The sequence below is a fragment of the Lynx canadensis genome, chromosome X (genome assembly GCF_007474595.2).
Source record: "Lynx canadensis isolate LIC74 chromosome X, mLynCan4.pri.v2, whole genome shotgun sequence".
Taxonomy (NCBI): Eukaryota; Metazoa; Chordata; class Mammalia; order Carnivora; family Felidae; genus Lynx; species Lynx canadensis.
The window spans coordinates 41,883,265-41,904,851 of record NC_044321.2 but is presented as its reverse complement, the minus strand read 5'-3'; the positions used below and the strand labels follow the sequence as shown (position 1 = coordinate 41,904,851).

Sequence of the window (21,587 nt, the reverse complement as noted above, 5' to 3'; positions counted from 1 at the left end):
CCCTCAAAGAGACATTTTATTTTATTAAATTTTTTTAATGTTTATTTATTTAAATTTTTTATGTTTTTATTTTATTTTTGAGAGAGAGGAGAGAACATGAGCAGGGGAGGGGCAGAGAGAGAGGGAGACACAGGATCTGAAGCAGGCTCCAGGATCTGAGCTGTTGGCACAGAGCCCAATGCAGGGCTTGAACCCACGGATTGTGACATCATGACCTGAGCCAAAGTCAGACATTTAACAGACTGAGCCACCCAGGCGCCCCTCACAGAGACATCTTAAACAAGAGGGTTTGAAAATCTTAATGTCTCTACGTAGGTAAGCATGAGCCACGTATGCTTCCTTTTTTCTATGCAAGAATGTTGATATATGTACTTAATCATCACAGACTTGTCAGGAGACCTAGAAAGGCAGATAGTATTCTAAAAATAGCATTGAACTGGGAGTCAGTAGACTGTTGTCTCCAAAGTCCACGACTGGAATTCCCTTGTACTTGAACTCCTTTGATTAACTAAATGCACTATGCTTTCCCTCACCAGGGCCATCCTGGAACATTGTTTCACTGCCTCTTTATCTATGTAACTCCTGTGCATCCTTCCTAGGTCAGCTCACGCTTGACCTTTGCAGAGCTGCTCCCGAACCTGGATTGGGTGCATCTTGTAGCTTGAGCATGGTGTTCTCACAATACTGATTAGACTGTGTGTTAATTTCTTTCTTATTGGACACCATTGCCCACTAGCCTGGCTATGAGCTCCTTGAGTACAGTTACCACGTTCTGTTTACTTTTACATGACCCGCACCAAGTAAGTGCCTGGCACATGGTCAGTGCCCTAAACATTTGTAGAGAATGCCAGCTTCTCTGGTCATTAGTTTACTCATCTGTGAGTGGGTTAGGTTTGCTGACTTCTAGGAAGACTCCTACTAACAAAATTTATTGTTCTAGATTCTTCTACTGTTGTGATTCATCTGGCTATCATCTGTTACTAGGAGAAATGTGTGATATCTATATTATGCTGAAAATCTGTATTAGAGTTTATGTTATCTTAATACGTATTTAATTGCCAAAATAAATAGTAAAAAATTAAAAACAGGCAGGAAGCCTGCTACAGCTTTTGGCAAAGCCTTTCACATGCTGAAACTCACATCCTTACACATCCTCTCTTTCGTTTGGGGGGGCTCTTTGGGGGTTCACTCATAGGGTCTGGCTGAACCACCAGCTGGGGACTGTTTAGAGACTAGAGTCCACAAGACTAGAGGCTTGCTCACATCAAAAGACTGTCATACATGCTCCTTTATCCATCACTCATTCATTCAGGATGCTATACTCTTTCCTTTTCCTCACTGCCTGCCTCATTTGCTGGTTAATCCTTGTTTCAGAACTCTAAATGTCTTTGGACCTCTTCTCTAGTTGACAGTTTCTCTTTTGGTGAACTTATCCAGTCTCTGTCTTCAGAGTATCTCCATAATCTAACCACCTTTTATCACCTCCCCTGCCGGCACGGCATCACTTGCCTGGACCACTATAGTAGCCTCCCCCTCACAGTCCTCTGTTCCTGCCCTCACACCTACAGCCTATTTTCTTCACAGCAGCCAGAGGCAGCCTGTTAAATCCCGTCAGACCATGGCCCTCCTCTGCTCATGACCCTTCCGTGGCTCCCCTGTCACTCAGAGTAAAAGCCAGAGTTCTCTCCGTGGCCCATGATACCCTACACAATCAGTCTCCCAACCCGTGTCTGACCTCACCTCCTGCTGCTCCCCCCTCCACTCACTGCTCACTTTACACTGGCCTCACTGTTCCTCATGCACCAGGCACGTTCATGCTTCAGGGCCTTTGCACTGCCTGTTCTTTCTGCTTGTTATGCTCTTCTTCCAGCTATTGGTGCACCTCCTTCCCTCATCTTGGATCTGCATGCAAATGGCTTCTCAGTGAAGTTTCCCCCCACCATCCTATTACACGTTAGAAACTGCCCCAGCAATTTTTATCTGCATTCCCTCTTTTCCATGTTGTCTTTTGCTCCAAAGTATTTATCATCCTCTAATATAATTCATATTTCCCTTACTGTTTTTTTTAAGTAGGCTTCATGCCCAGCATGGAGCCCAACGTGGGGCTTGAAATCACAACCCTGAGATCAAGACCTGAGCTGAGATCAAGAGTCTCAGAGGCTTAACCAACTGAACCACCCAGGCAGCCCTTCTTTACTTTTTTTTAAGTTTATTTACTTTGAGAGAGAGAGAGAATGCACACGAGTGGTGGGAGGGGCAGAGAGAGGGGGAGAGAGAATCTCAACAGGGTCTGTGCTGTCAGCATGAGCCCGTTGTGGGGCTCAATCTCCTGAGCCCTGAGATCATGACCTAAGCCAAAATCAAGAGTTGGACACTTAACCAACTGAGCCACCCAGGTGCTCCATATTTTCCTTACTTAATTTTATTTATTTTGTCTCTTCTACTAGAATGACAACTCCCCAAACCTAGGTATGCTTATCCTTTTTGTTCAACACTGTCTCCCCAATGTCTGGAACAGGGCCAAGCACAGAGTGGGTGCTTAATATGTGTTTATTAGTTGATTGAATGGATGGTGTTGGGAGGGGGAGGCAGAAACAGATGAAATTTGTCCCAGTCCTGTCTACTCTGTCAGGAGCTGAGCCTCAGTTAAGATGAATCTGGACCTACCAGATCCAAAGGTAGACAGCACCACATACCCTGGGGGTGAGATCAGGTAAGGCATTCCAGGAGGAGGTAGTATCACTTGGGGTGGTCCTTGAAGGTTCCGTGGGACTCACAGAGATCTTGAGGTTCAGTGAAGCCTATGGGGTGGAGGACACAGGAAGCAGCACTTGGAAGGGATGAGGTGAATTCCAAAAGGATGAGAAAGGATGGGCTCACTAACAAGGACAATCTGTCAGGGGCCCTGAATCCCAAGGGGATGACCCTGGATTTGGTCCTCAGAGATGTCATACCCTGGTCACTGACCCCCAAACAGCTCAGAGACCTCACACCCTGGACAAACATTCATACATAGCACTGAGACAATAATAATGAAGAGCTCATATTAATTGACAGGTTGTTAATTTATTAGGGGAGCCTTGGATGGAGGACATTCAGACATGTAATTTTGGTCCCAAACCCAACTCAGGTCCCCCCAGTAGGAAGAATGAAGTGCTGAAGTCCTCAGTCCTTGGAGATCTCTGGGCTTGGGTGAGAGTTTGCAGGCAGAAAGGGAGAGGGAGACATCACAGGGAACAGAATGGCAGAGGGCCAGCCTCAATCATGAGGAGATATAGTTGGACACCTCAATCAGGTTTCTGTCAGGGTCTCGGAAGTAGATGGACATAATGGGTCCTTTGGCCCCTGTTCTGGGGACTGGACCCTCCTCAATGGGGACATCACAAACCTGAAGTGGGAGGAGAACACAAAAGTCATTCATCACAGTCCATGTATGAGACCAAAATTCAATTCTTAGAAGACCCCTGATATCTTTCTGACTTCATCTCCTTCCATTCTCCCCTCCCTCACTCTGGCCATTTAGCGGCTGTGTGGCCTCGATCATGGTACCTAACTGCTCTGTACCTCAATTTCCTAATCTGTAAAATGGGGATGATAAAATGGTGCCTAGAATTATCTAGTAAGTGGCAGAGCCAGAATTCAAACCCAGGTAGTCTGGGCCAAAGCCCATATTCTTAGCCCCTATGCTTTCCCCCACTTTACTTCCAAACCAGACTTTTTCACTGATACTTTCCAAAGAAAGAAATATATGCAAGACCTTATTCTGTGTTCCCCAAAAGGGGAACCAATGCTTCCTTTACATTAAACCATTTTAAGTGTTAGAAATACACCAAATTAAATAGTCCCTCTTCAATCCTATTTCAATCCTCTTTTTCCTTTTTTTAAGTGTTTATTTTTGAGAGAGAGAGAGAATGAGTGGGGGAAGGGCAGAGAGAGCGGGAAACACAGAAGCAGGTTCCAGGCTCTGAGCTGTCAGCACAGAGCCCAACACGGGGCTTGAACTCACAAACTGTGAGGTCATGATCTGAGCTGAAGTTGGATGCTTAACCAACTGAGCCATCCAAGCGCCCTGTTTGTTTGTTAAGTAATCTCTACACCCAATGTGCGACTTGAACTCAGGACCCCAAGGTCAAGAGTTGCATACTCTTCCTACCGAGCCAGCCAGGTAGGTGCCCCCTATTTCAATCCTGATTCTATCAAGAAGAAAGTCTCTGGTGGATGCTACCAAGTCCTTAGCACCTCCCCAACCATTTGCTAAATCTCCCTTTGTAACATCAAGCCCAGAGGGTTCAGAGAAAGGAAGTGGATAGAATCTAATGACTGGTGTTTTTATAGCTGTTTGTTTTTACAGTTAACTTCCCTTTGTGTCAAGATATAATGGTCTGTTCATGTACTTGGTTGAACATTTGCTTTTTACATAAATGCATTTATGTAAAAAGAATTTAGGTTTGTATTCTTTACAAGAGTGATATAAATGTATTTGTTTACATGAAAAAATGATGTCAGGAAAAAGAACGAGCAAATGGTTGTATACAGGCATGATCTGGATATGACAAAACCTGTTATGTCTGAAGTTTGAGGAACACCCAGCTGGGTCATGCATTCTGTTTTCACCATACCAGCAGCAGCTTCTCAAAAAGAATGGATGTCCAACTCACCTTGAGGTGCTGGACCATTTCCTCCAAAGGTACCTCTGTGATCAGACATATGTCCAGGGAGCCAGGAACTGGGTGAGCAGCTTTGGGTTCAAATTCCTTTCCCACCTCATGGAGGTTAAATTTCTGGTCTCCAAAACACAATGCTTTCCGGTCGCCCTATTTGGGAAGGAAGAACAACTGAGAACAACCTCCAAGGTTAAAAAAAAAAAAAAAGGTAAAATGGGGCTTTTAATTAAAAACAACCTCCCTGGGGCACCTGGGTGGCTCAGTAAGTTAAGCGTCTGATTGTTGATTTTGGCTCAGGTCATGATCTTGCAGTTTGTGAGTTCGAGCCCCACATGGGGCTCTGAGCTGACAACACTCTTGGGATTCTCTGTCTCCCTCTCTCTGCCCCTCCCCTGCTTGCTCTCTATCTCTCTATCTTAAAAATAAAAAAAAATTTGTGCGGTGCCTGGGTGGCTCAGTTGGTTTTAGCATCCACCTTGGGCTCAGGTCATGATCTAGCAGTTTGTGAGTTTGAGCCCCACATCAGGCTCTTTGCTGTCAGTACAGAGCCTGCTTCAGACCCTCTGTCCCCTTCTCTTTCTGCCCCTCCTCTACTTGTTCTCTCTCTCTCTCAAAAATAAATGAGTAAACTTAAAAAATATTTTAAAAATTTTAGGGGCGCCTGGGTGGCTCAGTCAGTTGAGCGTCTGACTTCAGCTCAGGTCGTGATCTCATGGTTTGTGGGTTCCTGCCCTGCATATAGCTCTGTGCTGTCAGCGTGTATCCCACTTCAGATCCTCTGCCCCCCCCAAAAAATGAATAAACATTTTTTTTTAAAAAAAGTAAACTCTCTACATCCAACATGGGGCTCAAACTCACAACCCTGAGATTAAGAGTCTCAAGCTCTACTGACTGAGCCAGCCAGGAGACCCATATATCTAAGAATGTTTTACTCTACACTCACCTTGATTAATCGTTTGGCTGCACATAGAATTCTAAGTTGAAATTTTCCCCTCAGAACCTTGAAATTTGGAGTGCCTAAGTGGCTCAGTTGGTTAAGCATCCAACTCTTGATTTTGGCTCAGGTCATGATCTCACGCCTCGTGAGTTTGAGCCCCAAGTCAGGCTCTGTACTGACAGTGTGGAGCCTGCTTGGGATTCTCTCTCTCTGCCTCTGCCCTGCTCGCACATGATCTCTCTCTCTTTCTCTCAAAATAAAGTTAAAAAAAAAATCTTGAAATTGTTCTATTGTCTTCTGGTCTCTGATGTGACTCATGGGCAATCTGGTATCTGCATATTTCTTTTCCCTTTGTAGTTGAACTACTTTTCTTTTTTTTAATATAGTTTTAATTTTTTAAAATATTTATTGAGAGAGAGAGAGCAAGAGTGAGCACACAAGCAGGGGAGGTGCAGAGAGAAGGAGAGAGAATCCCAAGTAGGCTCCACACAATCAGTGCAGAGCCCGATGCACGGCCCGAACTCATGAACTGTGAGATCGTGACTTAAACTGAGATCGATAGTTGGACGCTTAACCGATTGAGCCACCTAGGTGCCCCTAACTACTTTTCTTTTTAACTTCTTTGAAAGCTCTTATGATATTCATTTCCACTTTGATGTTCTGTAACTTCCCAAGAACATATCTAAGTGTCAATGTGCTGGATACTCCTCCACACAAAGACTGGAAAGTTCTCTTGCGTTACTTTTATGACAATTTCCTCCCTACCTTTTTCTCCATTCTGTCTCTGGAAGTTCCACTATTTAGAATTTGGAATCTCCTACATTGATCCTTTGCATTTTTCTCACAGATTTTCTCTGAGGTTGTTGTTTTTTTTTTTTTTTTTGAGGGGAAGGGGGCTGAAAAATATTATAACCAAATTCTACTTCACTTGCAATTTGCATATGGGAAAGTGATTACCTTGAAAGTTGTGACTTCCATGCCCAGGATCTTGGAATAAAACATCGTGGTGTCTTTGATACTCTTTACTGTCATCACAATGTGGTCCAGTCTATGGATAAGACATGGGGAAGGAGTCTGACTGCTGTTCCTCCATGACTTAAAAAAAAATTCAAAAGAGATCACATTGCCACTGGTCACACCCAAATTTCCTGTTTCCTTCTCAGCTCCCCTCATCTCCACAATGACTATACTTCCTCCTCAACCCCATTTCCAGGGAAAAGTCCTGGGAAAAAACTTGAGGAGAGTCTTATCACCCATGTGTAGATTCACAAGAGTCTGCCATGATCATTCTCTACTGTTTTCTTATTCTCTTTCCCCCTCTAGAGGGCTAGAGATGAAGTTTAGGGAAGTGGAGACCAAGAAAAAACCCTCTCTTGTCCCCAAGCTGGAATTCATATCTTTTGCAAGGAATGACAGGACACAGAGGAGCCCCAACCCCTAAAAGTACAAGCCCTCTGTTGGCCAATTTTACTCAGTACCCTTTTTTCTCCTCAGCTATGCCAGGACTGGAAGGGAGCATCTCAGATAAAATAAATGTTTCTAGGCATGTGTATTTCCAGACTCACCTTGATACCTAGAGGGAGGGCACACCTCCCCCCTTCTTACTTCCTGCCCTCAGCACACTTCCCACCTGACCTTTCTCTTGATTTGCATTCTTTAGTAATTTGTACATTTACACTACATGTGCTACAGGATTATAAGGTGCCTGTGGTCTGGCACTATAGCACAATATAGTGGTTAATAGAACAGATTTGGGGAGCCAGACTGATGTCTGATGTTTAATTAATCTTGCTGTGCCTTGGTTTCCTTCTGTAAAATGTGCATGGTTATATATATATATATATATATATATATATATATATATATATATATATATGATTATTGTGAACATTAAAAAAAATTGTATTTTTAAGGGCTTAGAACAATGCCTGACACATAGCAAGTGCTATAAGAGTCAACGATGATGATGATGTTGTCATGGTCATCTTGTTAAATTTCAGATTCCCTTCCATGGCCCTTAGTCTCTACAGCCCCATCCATTTCTTTTGAACTCCAAGCTACATTGTCTTTTGCCTGTTCTCATACGGGCAATCTTTGTATCTTTGGCCTCAGGGCCTTATGCATATCTAATGCATATGCTATTATCTGTCTCTAGGACTAGAATATAAGTTACATAAGGGTAGAGATTTATCTCTGTTTTGTTCCCCACTGTGTCCCAAACAACTAGCAGATGTTCAGTAATATCTGTTAAATTAATGGATATCTACTACAACAATTAGGCCCAGCGCCTAGCACAAAGTCTGACTTCTACTCCACTCTACTCTACTCTATTCCATTCCATTCCATTCCATTCCATTCCATTCCATTCCATTCCATTCCATTTTACCCTATAATATTCATTCCATTCCACTGTGTTCCATTCTATTCAAACCATTACATTTTAAACAATTGATTTCACTGAGCCCCAACTGTAAAAAATGCTGTGCTGTTGTATTTTCATGAGTGGAAGAGGTGTTAGCAATGTTGCTGAGTTTTACTGTCCTGGTGAATACAGAGGATCCACAGGGACACAGAAGCAGTATAATGAGAAAATGACTGGCATTTGGGCTCCATTGAAAATAAAGTAGAATGCTAAAAACCTTTTAATGTCTGTAGGGTCTGTAATAGCACCCCCTTCTCATTTCTGATATTGGTAATTTATATTTTTTTCTGTTAAAAATTTGAGAGAAAACAGACATTACTAATATTTTATTAATCTGTTCAAAGAATGAATTTATGACCTTGTCAATTTTCTCCAATGTATGTTTGCTTTCTATTTTACCAGTTTCTGCTCTTTATAATTCCTTCCTTCCACTTTCACAAACGTAAATTTGCTGTTCCTTTTCTAGCTTCTTGATAAGGAAACTCAGATCATTGGTTTTCAATTTTCCTCATCTCTGCATTTAGAACTATAGATTACCCACTAAGCACAGCTTTAGCCATAACCCCCAATTTTGGTAGTCTATTGGAAATCAACTCAACCCATTCCTCCCATTTTCAGTGCCTGCCAGCTCAGACTCACTCCCCAGATTCTGGTTTGCAGAGAAGGAACTCCATCCTCACAAATTCAAGGATGAGCAGGGCTGGTTCTCTTAAGGACCCAGAAGAAGGCCAGTGTGGTTTAGAATCCAAGAGTGAGTGAGGCATGAGTAGGTGGAGAAGGCAAGGGCCAGATAGTTCAGGGTTGTTGAGGCGAGGTGAAGGAGGCTGGTTTATAAAAAGATCATCAGGACATAGTAATCATATAAGGCTTACTCTTTGCCAAGCCCTGTTCTAAGCACTACATGAAATGTAATCCATCTTATTCCCCACAGCAAATCTCTCTATATAATAGAGTGCCCAGAACACGATGTCCTCCCTCCTGCCTCCTCTTTTTCTACAGAATCCTCTACAAGGTCTCCTTCAGGGTGTCAGGGGCCCCTGGAATTCTCCTGGCAAAGTTCAAGGTCAGTGCCCTGTTTTCTGGCCCCTTCCCACACTGCCCCATCTTGATGTTCCTGGCCAAACTGGCTCCCTGGAGCCACCCTGAGGGAGCAAAGCAGTCATCCCTCAGCTCAGGGCCACTCCTGCAGACGTGTTGCAGTCTGACTGAGTTAGAACAGGCCCTTTCCATGTCCCTCTGCTGCCCTCTGCTTGTCTTTGAAAGAGGAAGAGAGAGGAGGACCGGGAAAATGGATGTCCGCACTTCAGGATAGCCCACAGAGAAAGGAAACTGGTTACCAGGCCTGGGCTAGGCAATCCCCAGCCTTGGGGCAAACGCCTATGCCCCAGGCCCCTGGGATCACCCCACTCACCTGCTTCTCCAAAGTCCTGCCCCACATCCTGGCTGGCAGCCTGGAGGGCAGACGGCACAGCATGGCAGGCTAGGTGTCTTTGCCCTGGAGCCTCCAGACAACCCTTTGGCTCAGTGCCTAGAGATCAAGGGGCAGAAATGGGAGGGCCCCAGGCTGAGGACTGCTGGTAGTAACAGAAGTCGGCAGTATAAGAACTCTGATATAAAACTCAGGGCCGTGAAAGTAAAAGTTTAAGGTGTGACTTGGTCAGCTCAGGCCACCATAACAAAGCACCACAGACTGGGGGGCTTAAACAACAGAAATTAGTTTTCTCACAGTTCTGGAGGCCCAAAGTCTGAGATCAGGTGCTAGCAGGATCACATTATGGTAACATCTCTCTTTCTGGCTTGAAGAGGACCACCTTCTCTCTGTGTCCTCACATGGTGGAGAGAAAGAGCAGGCTCTGGTTTCTTATAAGGGCATCAATCCCATCATGAGGACCCCACCCTCATGACCTCATCTAACCCTAAACACCCCCCCCAAAGGCTTCACCTCTGAATACCATGACACTGGGGGTTAGGGCTTCAACATAAGGATTTGGGGGGACACAAACATTCGGTCCATAACAAGGTGTATGTGTAAGGGATTGCTTTGTAATAACACAGAAAAATCACCCATCCCAAGTATGGTGGGGAGATCTTTATTCTAGGGTGCGAGACCTCTGGTCTCCTTAGGCTTGTGTCCCCAGAATATGAGACCCCTGATCTATTTGGGAGTCAGAGTTTGTGTCCAGGGTGTGAAGTTAAAAGCTATCTGGGTTAAGATATGATCACTCTGGCTTATGGGTCTGTTTCTGAGCCGAGATCTCTAAGCTGTTAAGTGCTCTGTGTCCCAGGGTGCAATGTTTCTGAATTCTTTCAGGGTGTGAACTCTCAGGTTTTCCCCATCCCCAGTCATCCCTTTACCATGCCCTCTCCCAACACTGCTGAGAGGGAACATTCATCAGTCCCACTATTGTTTACCTTACCCTGAACTGAGTTCCCTGTGTGTGGTGGTGGTGGTGGTGGTGGTGGTGGTGGTGGTGGTGGTTTATTTGTCTAGCTCCTGGGGCATGGGGCATGTGAGTTTGAAATTTTCCTAGGCACACCCCAGATATACCCCACACACACACACAAGTTCTCTGTGCTATGCTTATTGACTTTAGCATATGATTTTCCCCTTATAATACATGAATATAGGTTTGCATAAAAAGTTTCAACAGTACATCAGTATATGGACTACAAGGACATCCTCCAGTCTCCAAAAATTACCACTGAGGACAGTTGCTGGTGTTTCCTTACACTCGCGCACACGTGTCACCATAACCAGCCCCCACCTGCTTTTCTTTGTCAACAGCCTGTCCTGTGGAAGGCACACACAGGTCTCACTCATTCTGTCTCACACCCAGCGGGTGCTCTGTGGTAGAATATGAACCCCCAGCATTCATCTCACTCTGTGAAAGTCATTGGCTATATTATAGGTGGACATTTACAAGGTTGTCCCAATTGTTGGCTCCTACCAGCCTTGTGCACACAGCTCTGAAAATGTACATGCATGTTAGAGTTAGAAGTGGAATTGAGGGGTCAGAGGGTTCATTCATTCACCAAACACCTAATGAATGCGTTCTGTGTACTGACTGCTGTTCTAGGTGCTGCGGTGACATTAAAGAACTAGATGGACAAATGTTCTTGCCCACATGGAGATGACATTCTAGTTGGGGAGGAAGAGGGTGTAAAATGTTGATTTCCATAAATGTTTCACAAGATCCTGGAAGGTTTTACTCCCATTAATGGTGCCTTTACTGGCTTCCTCTCCACTACTCCCTGCAGGCTGGAGTCTGTCGCGGGAGGCTAGCTGTCTTGGTCTTTGTTCTCTACAAAATCTGCAGGGGCTGGGATGGTCTATTTGGGAATGTGGATATATATATGTGTGTGGTTGGGGAGGAGGCTATGGGAATTGAATGGTCCACTGGAGAGAGTGAGGGGAAATAGGAATAGAAGAGGTCACTTGGTGGTGTGGGCCGGAGCTAGGGACACAATGATCTGCTGAATTAGGTATGAACATCCACTCTCAGGTCACATCCACAGAGGGTGTGGGGGAGTAGCAATGCTGAGGAATCCAGTACTGTCAGAATATACCATCGTGTGGACACCCTTCAGGTCACAGAGATAGTGGTGTGCATAATTCTGGAGTCACACAGAGTGGAGTGTGAACAGTCGTGGAGCCACATAGATAGGGGTGTGGCCACCACATGAGGTAGTATACTCTAGGGGGTGGACAGCCTTGGGTTACTCAGATGGGGGTCTGGGCAATCCAGAAGTCACACACCGTAGGGAGTGGTTACTCCTTGAATCATACACACTGAAGTCTGCACACTCTTGAGGTCATGCAGAGTGGGTAGTAGACACTTCTGGGGTCAGATTGACTACCATGTTGACACTATAGTAGTCAAACAAAGTGGGAAGCAGATGGTCCTGGGGTCAAACAGATTTGTATATGGACACTTCTGGGGTCACACATGCTAGGGAGTAGACACTCCTGAGTCACCCAGACTGGCTAATAGACATTCACAGGGTCACACATGCCAGGGTGTGGACATTCCAGGGGTCAGATAGCAGATTGGATTGTGGAGATTTTGGGGTCATTCAGACTGGGATGTGGGCACTCCTGGACTCAGCCTAAGGTGTAGACGACTATGAGGTAAGAATGAATGGGTGTGGACAGACATGATGTCACAAAGATGGGGGTTTGAACATTCCTGGAGTCACTCATGCTGGAGTGTGGACAGACATAGGGTCACTCAGAGGTGTGAACACTCCAAGGGTTCTGTTACACACACTGGAGAGTGGAAATCTCTGGGGTCACACAGGGGGAGTTTGGGACTCTTTAAGTTAAAAACACTGGGAAATGGAGACTCCTAAAAGCACACATATTGTGGATTGGGCATTCTTTGTGTTACATAGACTGGGATGTGAACATCTATGGTGTTATACAGACTGAGGAGTAGACACTCCTGGGATTGTAGTGACTGAGGTAGGGACAGTTACCTGGTCAAATAAATGATGTGTTGGCACCCCTCAGGTCAGAAACTGAGGTGCAGACACTCCTGTGGTCACACAGAGTGATTGATGGATACTCCCTGGTGTAGACTTAGGAGTGGACACTGCTGAGGTCAGACTATAGTGTGGATGGCCATGGGATCACACAAACCAGGAAGTGAATTGTCTTGGGGTCACACAGACTGGGTGTAGACATCCCTGCAGTCACACAAATGGATATTTGGACACTAATGGGGTCACACGGAAAGGAGAACAGACTGTCATGGAATCACACATGCTGGGGACTTAACACTTCTGGAGTCACTCACATGAGGGTTTGAATACTCACTGTCATAGACTAACGTGTGGACACTTTTGGTGTCACACAACTTGGGAGGTGGGCACTCCTGGGATTACACATACTGGTGTATGGACACAACTGTGGTCACACAGATTGAGTTTTGGACACTGCTGGAGTTACACACACTGGGATGGGGACTCCTCTGGCATCACACACACGGGTGTGCACGTTCATGATGTCACACAGAATGAGAGGACGCTCCTGGGATCACACAGATTGGGGAGGGAATGATGCTAGAGGTGTGCATTTGTTGACCCTGATTAAGGGGAGAAAGTTTAGGAGTGCCTGAGTGGCTCAGTTGGTTGAATGTCTGACTTCGGCTCAGGTCAGGATCTCACAGTTCTTGGGTTCAAACCATGCATCAGGCTGTGCTGACAGCTCAGAGCCTGGAGCCTGCTTTGGATTCTGTGTCCCTCTCTCTCTCAGCCCCTCTTCTGCTAGCACTCTGTCTCTAAAACATGAATAAATGTTGGAAAAAAAGTTTTAGGGACAGCTGGGTGGCTCAGTCAGTTAGGCAACCGACTTTGGCTCAGGTCACGATCTCACGGTTCATGAGTTCCAGTCCCGCATCAAGCTCTGTGCTGACAGTTTGCTTCGGATTCTGTCTCCTTCTCTCTCTGCCCCTCCTCTGCTCACACACTGTCTCTCTCTCAAAAACGAATAAACATTTAAAAAATTTGTTTTCAAAAGAAGAGAAAAATTAAGGTGCCTGGGTGGCTCAGTCGGTTGAGCGTCGGACTTCGGCTCGGGTCATGATCTCACGGTTCATGAGTTCGAGCCCCATGTCGGGCTCTGTGCTGACAGCTCAGAGCCTGGAGCTCAGATTCTGTGTCTCCCTCTCTCTCTGCTCCTAACCCACTTGCATTCTGTCTCTGTCTCTCTCAAAAATAAATAAACATTAAAAAAATAATGAAAAGAGGAGAAAGTTTGAATACCACCTGTTAAAAGTACTTAAACAAGGAGGCCATTAGACTGAGGTGGCTCTGATGCCTTCGTAGCCTCAGTAAAGCAAACCAAAACCTAAGCCAGAACTTGTATCCAAGAAATCGAAATTTAAGAACAACCAATTGCAAATAGCCAAGTAGGCTTTCCCCTATAAGAGCAACCGCTTCCGCTATAACCAATCAAATAATCTCCCTTTGCTTCCAGTTTGTCCCATAAAAGACTTGCACCTGGCTCCTGTCCACTTCCTAACCACTTCCGGTTTGGCCCTGCCTAGTTCCAATTGACTTCTGCTCCAATAAAGTCCTGAAAATTTAAATGTGCTTTATCTTATCTTTTAACACACGTGAGCCATGCACAGGACAAGCTCTAGAATGTGGGCCTCACTATTAATTGCCTTGGAAGACCCCAAAGACAGACTCTCTTCAGGGGTGTTGTGGATGCCTGAGGAAGAGAAATATCTATAATCTGTTGCTTGGAAGGTCTGCAGTGCCTATGACCTAGAGTTTCTCATTTCTCTTCAGAGTTGATCTTACTCAGTTTCCTTACCTGTGAAAGGGGGATCATTTGTGTCCCATCTCCTTTGCCAAGACAGTTTTAGGGTGAAGTTCTTAAGCTGAAACTGCTTTTTTTTTTTAACATTTATTTATTTTTGAGAGAGAGAGGCAGATCATGAGCGGGGGAGGGGCATAGAGAGAGATACACACACAGAACCCGAAGCAGGCCCCAAGCTCCGAGCTTTCAGCACAGAGCCCAATGCAGGGCTCAAACCCACGAACTGTGAGATCATGACCCGAGCTGAAGTCGGAAGCTTAACCCACTGAGCCACCCAGGTGCCCTGAAACCACTTTGTAAAATAAAGCACCAGGCCTAGGACTCTTCCTAAAATTCAAGGCAGTGAGCTGGCTGGTCAAGGTGGTATGGGGCAAGGAGCTGGGAGAGTGGACACCTAGTTTGTAATCATGGATCTGTCACCTTGAGCAAGTCACATGCCTGTACTGATCCTCAGGTTTCTTGGAGATAGTGCCCATCTGACAGCGTGTCACAGTGACAGCTGGTTGTCCCCAAATGTTATGCTTCATCTGCCCAAATGTTGAGTTGTTGCAAAGCGCTGCCTAACCAGAAATTACATGACATTTCCCACACACGCACCCCCTTGCACCTGGGTGGGGCTACGCGACCAGTCCTCCCAAATGACTTGAGCTAAAATGATGTGTGTCCTTCAGGAACAGCGGTGCTCTCTCCATTTGCTCTTGGTCCATCTTTTGGAGGTCTACAGCTCCAGCAGAGAGTGAAACCACTGACATTGTGGCATTGGTCCATTATTCAAGAATGAATTCCTGCATACACACGTAGTGTCGTGTGGATCAAATCCTCTGCAGAAATGGGCTCTGTAAGCTGAGGACCTCATGGGCAGGGGAATACTCTCCCAGGAGGGCCTCCTGGCTTCTAGGAGCTGGTCTTCCTTCTTTTACAGCAGGCAGAGCTCTGGCCAGGGTGAAGGGGCTGGGAGGACATCACCTGCACCTCCAAGCTGCACTGGCTCCACTGCAGGGGGCCCTGGATGCAGAGCCCTGTTCTTCAGAGATCTACAGGAGAATGAGGCTCTGTCGCTCTGTGGCTTGGTGTGGCTTTATTTTTTTTTTTAATTTAGTTTTTATTTTTTCAAAATGTTTATTTATTTATTTTGAGAGACTGAGAGAGGACATGAGCAGGGGAGGGGCAGCGAGAATCCCAACGTGGGCTCCATCCCCATGAACCATGAAATCGTGACCTGAACTGAAATCAAGAGTTGGACGCTTAACCGACTGAACCACCCAAGTGCCCCATTGGCGTGGCTTTAATAAGGGGCTTCAGGGTACATCAAGGGTTGGTATAATTCACCTACTCCTTTCCGTAGATGGATTAAAGATAGCTCTGATTTCACTAAATGTCTCCAATAGAGGATTTCTTTTTCTCCTTAGGTTGTGGCACCTGCTGCTGAGTGACTGAGACCCAACATGCTTCCTGCTCACCACTGGTCCAAGCACTTCTCCCAGGACAAAGCCCCAGAAGAACCAGTGGGGCAGCAGCCAGGGCTTCCCAACCATGGCCACGTTCAGGGCCATTTGATGTTCCTACAAACATAGGCCCGTGCAATGTGCTGCGGCAGTGTTTGCTTAGGAAGTATACTTTTACCCCCAAGGAAAATGCCTGCCTTTCCACCAGGTCCAGTTTGTGAGGACTTCAGGGAAGACATTTAAACCACATAGGCTCTGTGGCTCAGTTTCCTTGTTCGTAAAAATGGTGTGCTATGACCTAACCTGGCTGTCCCAAAAGGTAGTTAAGAGATTATGTGAAAAGGGTCTTTCTCAGGCATTCTTCCCCCTGTAATGAACAGAAAGCTCTGCCAGAGTGCCTTCCAGTGAGAGGGGTTTATTTTTTCCCATTACCAGGAAATTTGAAATTGACAGTCTCAGGTTCAATAATATTGTAAGAGGAGTCAAAGTTTCCTTCACTTTTCATCACGACCATCTTTAAGCCTGCTGACCTTTTTCTTCATGTTTCTTGCCTCATGGTCCCAAAATGGCTGCTGTACTTCTAGATGTCACATCTGCATCCAATGCAGGAAAAAGAGATCAGAACAAAGGCTTTCTCCTAATGAGGCATTGTCTTTTTATTTGGTGTGGACAGCCCTCCCTATAGAATATCCTTTATATCTCATTAGCCAAAACTGCACCAGATTCCCTCCACAGTTTGTCACTATCCAAAGGAAGCAAAATTGCTATGACTGGTTTAAACCAATCATAATCCACCCCCTTGGTCCAGGGGAGGGACTTATGCTCCTTAAGAACAGGGGCCCTCCACTTACCACCTGAAGAAATTGGGGATGGAGTAGTGGAAAGGGAGGGAATGGGGGTAAGGATTATAGGGAGGCAGTGGAAAACATTGGCTATAGAACCACAGAACTGGAGGCAAGGTGAGTTGAGTTCTAGCCCTTGCTTTGCATTGGAGCTGCTGTGTGGTTTGGGTTCTGTCCCTTGCCCTCTCTGGGCCTGTTGCTTCTTTGGTACAGAAGGAGTTGAGCTCAGTGGTCTCAAAATACACTCTAAATGTTGGTGGCCATGTGGCCTTGACCTGGACATGGGGTCTAGGCTGTGGAACCTAGCAACATGACAGGGAAGGCCCACTGAGTCTTGAAGGGGGGAGGTCCAAAGGCTACTTGACTCAAGTCTCCTACCAATGGCTGGGGGCAAAAATCTCTCTTCCCTCTGTGATCAAGGTCATTTTAGTTGTCTTTGAAGTCACTCTGAGTGTTTACAAGGGACTCCTTGTAAGACAGAGCAGGGGCCCACATCTAGGTCCAGTTTCCAGGCTTAGCTCTGTTGCTGATGTCATGCTGGGTGAATATGAACAGATTCCTGCCCCCCCCATGCCTCAGTTTCCCCCATTTGTTCAATGAGGAGGTTAGATAAAATGGTCCCTGCTGGACTTGATAGTCCTAAACTCCTGAGGCTGAGTGGATTTAAGAAGGACAGAAGGGGGGCGCCTGGGTGGCGCAGTCGGTTAAGCGTCCGACTTCAGCCAGGTCACGATCTCACGGTCCGGGAGTTCGAGCCCCGCGTCAGGCTCTGGGCTGATGGCTCGGAGCCTGGAGCCTGTTTCCCATTCTGTGTCTCCCTCTCTCTCTGCCCCTCCCCCGTTCATGCTCTGTCTCTGTCTGTCCCAAAAATAAATAAAAAAAAACGTTGAAAAAAAAAAATTAAAAAAAAAAAAAGAAGGACAGAAGGGATGGGGCACCTGGGTGGCTCAGTCGGTTAAGCGTCTGACTCTTGATCTTGACCTCGCAGTTTGTGAGTTTGAGTCCGGAGTTGGGCTCTGCACTGAGTGTGCCGAGCCTGCTTAGGATTCTGTCTCTCCTTCTCTCTTCCCCTTCCCTGCTTGTTCTCTCTCTCTCTTTCAAATAAACTTTAAATTTTTTTTTTTAAAAAAAGGACAGAAGGGAAAGGTGAGGTCGCTGCTGGAAGCAGCTGCTGGCGTTCCTTGGCTTATGGCTGCATCACGCCAGTGTCCACCTCTTATAAAGACAGTTGTGGTTATATTTAGGGCCCACCCATACAATCAAAATAATCTCCCCGTCTCCAGACCCTTAACTCCTTTTTCTTTTTCTTTTTCTTTTTCTTTTCTTTTTTTTTTTTTTTTTTTTGCCACCAAGTGAACATTCACAGGTTCCAGGGATTAAGAGCTGGATACCATTATTCAGTGGTGGGTACCAGAAAGGAGTCCTCAGGGAGGTGACATCGCAGTTGAAATCTGAAGGATAAGGAGTTAACTGAGCAGAAGAAAAAGAGACAGCATATGCCAGCAGGAGGAACAGCATGTGTAAAGCACTTGGAGATGAGAACTAACAGTAGCATCGTGGGGGAAACTGAGCAGTTTAGGACAGCGAGCCCTACATCGATGGGCAGTTACTGAGGATGCTGAACTGAGGCTTATGGCATACAAGCCTTCTCCACCCTGCTCCTTTCTAGGCCCCCGGGGCCTGGCAAGGTTCTGGGTGGAGCCTGCTCAAACCTCAGCACCACCCCGGCTTCCCGAGGCCCAGGCACTAGTCCAGTCAGGCAGAGGAAAGATAGGGAAAAAGGCAGCCTGACAATGTGCCCGTGGTTCGCAGGCCACACAGCTCCCTAAGTCGTGCCTAATGGACAGGCTGCGGGCTGGCCTGTGCCTGAGAAGTGCAGGCTCTCGCCAGGCCTGAAGACATGGGCAGCCAGCTCCAACTCACTCACTCACTCAGGAAGGCAGGCCTCTGGGCAAGTGTGTCCCCACTGGCACAGGTCAGCGTGGACTGACAATGGCTAAGAGCCTGGTTGGGCAATGTTTGGGCAGGCTGGGCTGGGATTGCAGCTCTGTCGCTCACTGGTGGGATGGCCTTTGGCCTCTCTGGAACAAGGGTTGAGCCCACCTGAAGCCATTTCCTCTTTTGTGAGTTCGTCCATTCTCTTATTGGTCAAGCTGGTTCAAGTTGGTTTCTGTTACTTGCAGACAAAAGCATCTCAACCGATAAAGGTTTTTCATGATTTTTTTTTTTTTTTACTTAGGGAATTATGAAAGATTTAAATGTAGAGGATGTTGTAATGAAACCTGTAGCTGAGGTTCAGCAGTTTGTTACATTTTGCATCTAGTGCCAGGCAGCGTGACTCATCCACCCCAAAGATGCCCACATCCTAATCCCCAGAAGCTGGGATTATGTTAGGTTACACTGCAAAGGAGAATTAAGGTTGATAATCAGATGACTTTAAGATAAGGCAGTTGTCCTAGATTATCCGGTGGAACCAATATATTCACAAGTATCCTTAAAAGTAGAAGAGGGGGGCACCTGGGTGGATCAGTGGGTTAAGCATCCAACTTTAGCTCAGGTCACAATCTGCCAATTTGTGAGTTCAAGCCCCATGTTGGACTCTGTATTGACAGCCCAGAGCCTTAAACCTCCTTCAGATTCTGTGTCCCCCCCCTTCTCTCTGCCCCCTCCCCTGCTCATGCTCTGTCCCTCTCTCTCTCTCTCAAAAATAAATAAAACATTAATTTTTTTAAAGCGGGAGAAGACAGGAGGGATGCGATGTGAGAAGAACCCAACTACAGTTGCTACCTTAGAAGATGGAAGAAGAAGGCCATGATCCAAGGGAGGTGGGGGCCTCTCAAAGCTGGAAAAGGCAAGAAAAATTTCCCCCGGAGCCTCTAGAAGGGAACCCAGACCTGCTAACAACTTGATTGGAGCTCAGTGGGACCCATGCCAGACTTCTGACTTCCAGAACTGGAAGGCAGTAATTGGTGTTGTTTTGAGCCACTATGTTTGTGGCAATTTGTTATAGTGGCAAAAGGAAACTAATACAACAGCCATTTATTTTTCTTCTGTTACTTTATTTTTTAACATTTATTTTTATTTTTGAGAGAGAGAGACAGAGACAGAGCATGAGCAGGGGAGGGGCAGAGAGAGAGGAAGACACAGAATCCGAAGCAGGCTCCAAGCTCCAAGCTGTCAGCACAGAGCCCGATACAAGGATCAAACCCACAAACCATGAGATCATGACCTGAGCCCAAGTCGGATGCTTAACCAACTGAGCCACCCAGGTGCCTCTCTTCTGTTAGTTTAATTGAACAAAAACTCAACACCTTTCACTTAAACCAACATGTGTAGTGCAAGCCCATTAATATAAATTGGTTTTGTTTCTTTCTCTCTTTCTGACTCTCCATGTACCAATCTTGCCTCCTTGTACATGGGCAGAAGGAACATCATAAGAAAAATGGTTATTTCTTGGTATTAGGATTTAGTGATTTTTAATTTTTATTTTTAAAATACTTTATTTATTTATTTATTTATTTATTTAGAGGCAGGGTGAGGGGCAGAGGGAGAGAGAATATCTTAAGTAGGCTCCACACTCAGCGCCCAGCCCAGTGCAGGGCTCAATCCCATGACCCTGGGATCATGACCTGAGCCTAGATCAAGAGTCAGATGCTCAACTGACTGAGCCACCTAGGTGCCCCTTATTTTAAAGTAATCTCTACACCCAGCATGGGGCTTGAACTCACAACCCCAATATCAAGAGTTGTATGCTCTACTGACTGAGCCAGCCAGGCACCCCTAAAGTGATTTTGTTTTAACGTTTTTATGTTTGTGCTTTTCTGCACTCCCCCCCTATTTTTTGTAATTATTGGGCATTACTGTTATTATTTTTAACCAAAACAATAAAGTCATGATGATGCATTTTCATTGAGAAAGCCTGTACCAAGCAATGAGCCGCCATTGAGCAATCTTTCCATCTTGGGTGAGGCTACCATTGAGCGATCTGCCCATCCTAGCTGAGGTCTCCCCAAAGCAAACTAACACATCCCAGACCTAAACTACTCCCTCCTCTTCTTCCCCCACGTCAGACAAATAGTTAAAATTCATCTCTGGCTGTTATGGGCTGAGTTTTGTCCTCCTCAAATTCATATTTTGAAGCCCCCATCCTTAGTATTGCAGAATGTGGCTGTATTTGAAGACAGGGCCTTTAAAGAGGTGATCAAGTTAGAATGAAGTCATTAGGGTGGGTCCTAATCCAGTGTGACTGATGTCCTTATAAGAAGAGCAGATCAGGACACAGAAAACAGAAGACTTGTGAGGACACAGGAGTAGATGGCAATTTGCAAGCCAAAGAGAGAGGCCTGGGGAAAGACCAACTCTACCAGCATCTTGATCTGGCCTCCAGAACTGTGAGAAAATTAATCTCTGATGTTTAAGCCACCTGGTCTGTCGTATTCTGTTATGGCAGCCCAAACCAACTAACACAGGTGTTACTTTGCTCCAAAGAAACAACTTCCGTGTGATAATTTTGAAATGTGTTACGTTCTGAAAGAGCTGATTTAATTCCTTAAAGAAACTTCATTTTCACTGTCTTGTGACCTCTCAACAAACCTGTGAACTTGTGTTTATTTGGCAGAAGGAAAAACTGAGACCCGTGGGGGACATATGACTCGGCCAAAGTGACACAATCAGAATGCAGATCTCAAGATTCCAGTCCAGAACGTGGCATAGAAGCACTAAGATCAGGAATATGTGGAAAGGGGGCCAAGCTTTCCATCTTCCTGTCTAGGGCATAGTCCATCAAATCAGTTTTCTTTTGTAAGAATCACATTTGATCTTGGCTCTGATCTCTAAGACGCCCCCATCCCTATCTTCAGAGAGCCTTTTATAAGTAACAAAAAAACATTTAATCAATTGTTTACAAGTTGCTAATACTACTTTTACAGATATGAAACCAAGCTGAACCCTTG

The 21,587-nt window shown here is 45.6% G+C and overlaps 1 protein-coding gene and 1 long non-coding RNA gene across 3 annotated transcripts; one reads left to right on the top strand and one right to left on the bottom strand.

Annotated features, from left to right (window-relative positions):
- The first annotated feature begins 290 nt into the window (after positions 1 to 290).
- Positions 291 to 19,627, top strand: LOC115507160. The gene is made up of 4 exons (XR_003966572.1): positions 291 to 315; positions 9,023 to 9,086; positions 15,758 to 16,752; positions 19,370 to 19,627. It is a non-coding gene; the product is annotated as an uncharacterized LOC115507160 (long non-coding RNA).
- Positions 2,907 to 9,497, bottom strand: GLOD5 (glyoxalase domain containing 5). 2 transcript variants are annotated; one of them, XM_030305368.1, is made up of 4 exons: positions 9,435 to 9,497; positions 6,559 to 6,696; positions 4,659 to 4,814; positions 2,908 to 3,388 (listed from the first exon to the last, which is right to left on the bottom strand). In XM_030305368.1, exons 1-4 carry the CDS (start codon positions 9,495 to 9,497, stop codon positions 3,263 to 3,265), a joined length of 483 nt encoding a protein of 160 aa, XP_030161228.1. In that variant the 3' UTR covers positions 2,908 to 3,262. The 2 variants fall into 2 exon arrangements, with proteins under 2 accessions (XP_030161226.1, XP_030161228.1); XM_030305366.1 differs by lacking the exon at positions 9,435 to 9,497 and having other exon boundaries at positions 2,907 to 3,388; positions 6,559 to 6,789.
- Positions 19,628 to 21,587: the final 1,960 nt, after the last annotated feature.

Coding starts and splice junctions, on each gene's coding strand:
- GLOD5 (XM_030305366.1), bottom strand. CDS start 6,774: ATGAGGGGAGCTGAGAAGGAAACAGGAAATTTGGGTGTGACCAGTGGC. Junction 4,815..6,558: donor TGGAAGTCACAACTTTCAAG/GTAATCACTTTC, acceptor CTTCCCAAATAG/GGCGACCGGAAAGCATTGTG. Junction 3,389..4,658: donor AAATGGTCCAGCACCTCAAG/GTGAGTTGGACA, acceptor CTCCCACTTCAG/GTTTGTGATGTCCCCATTGA.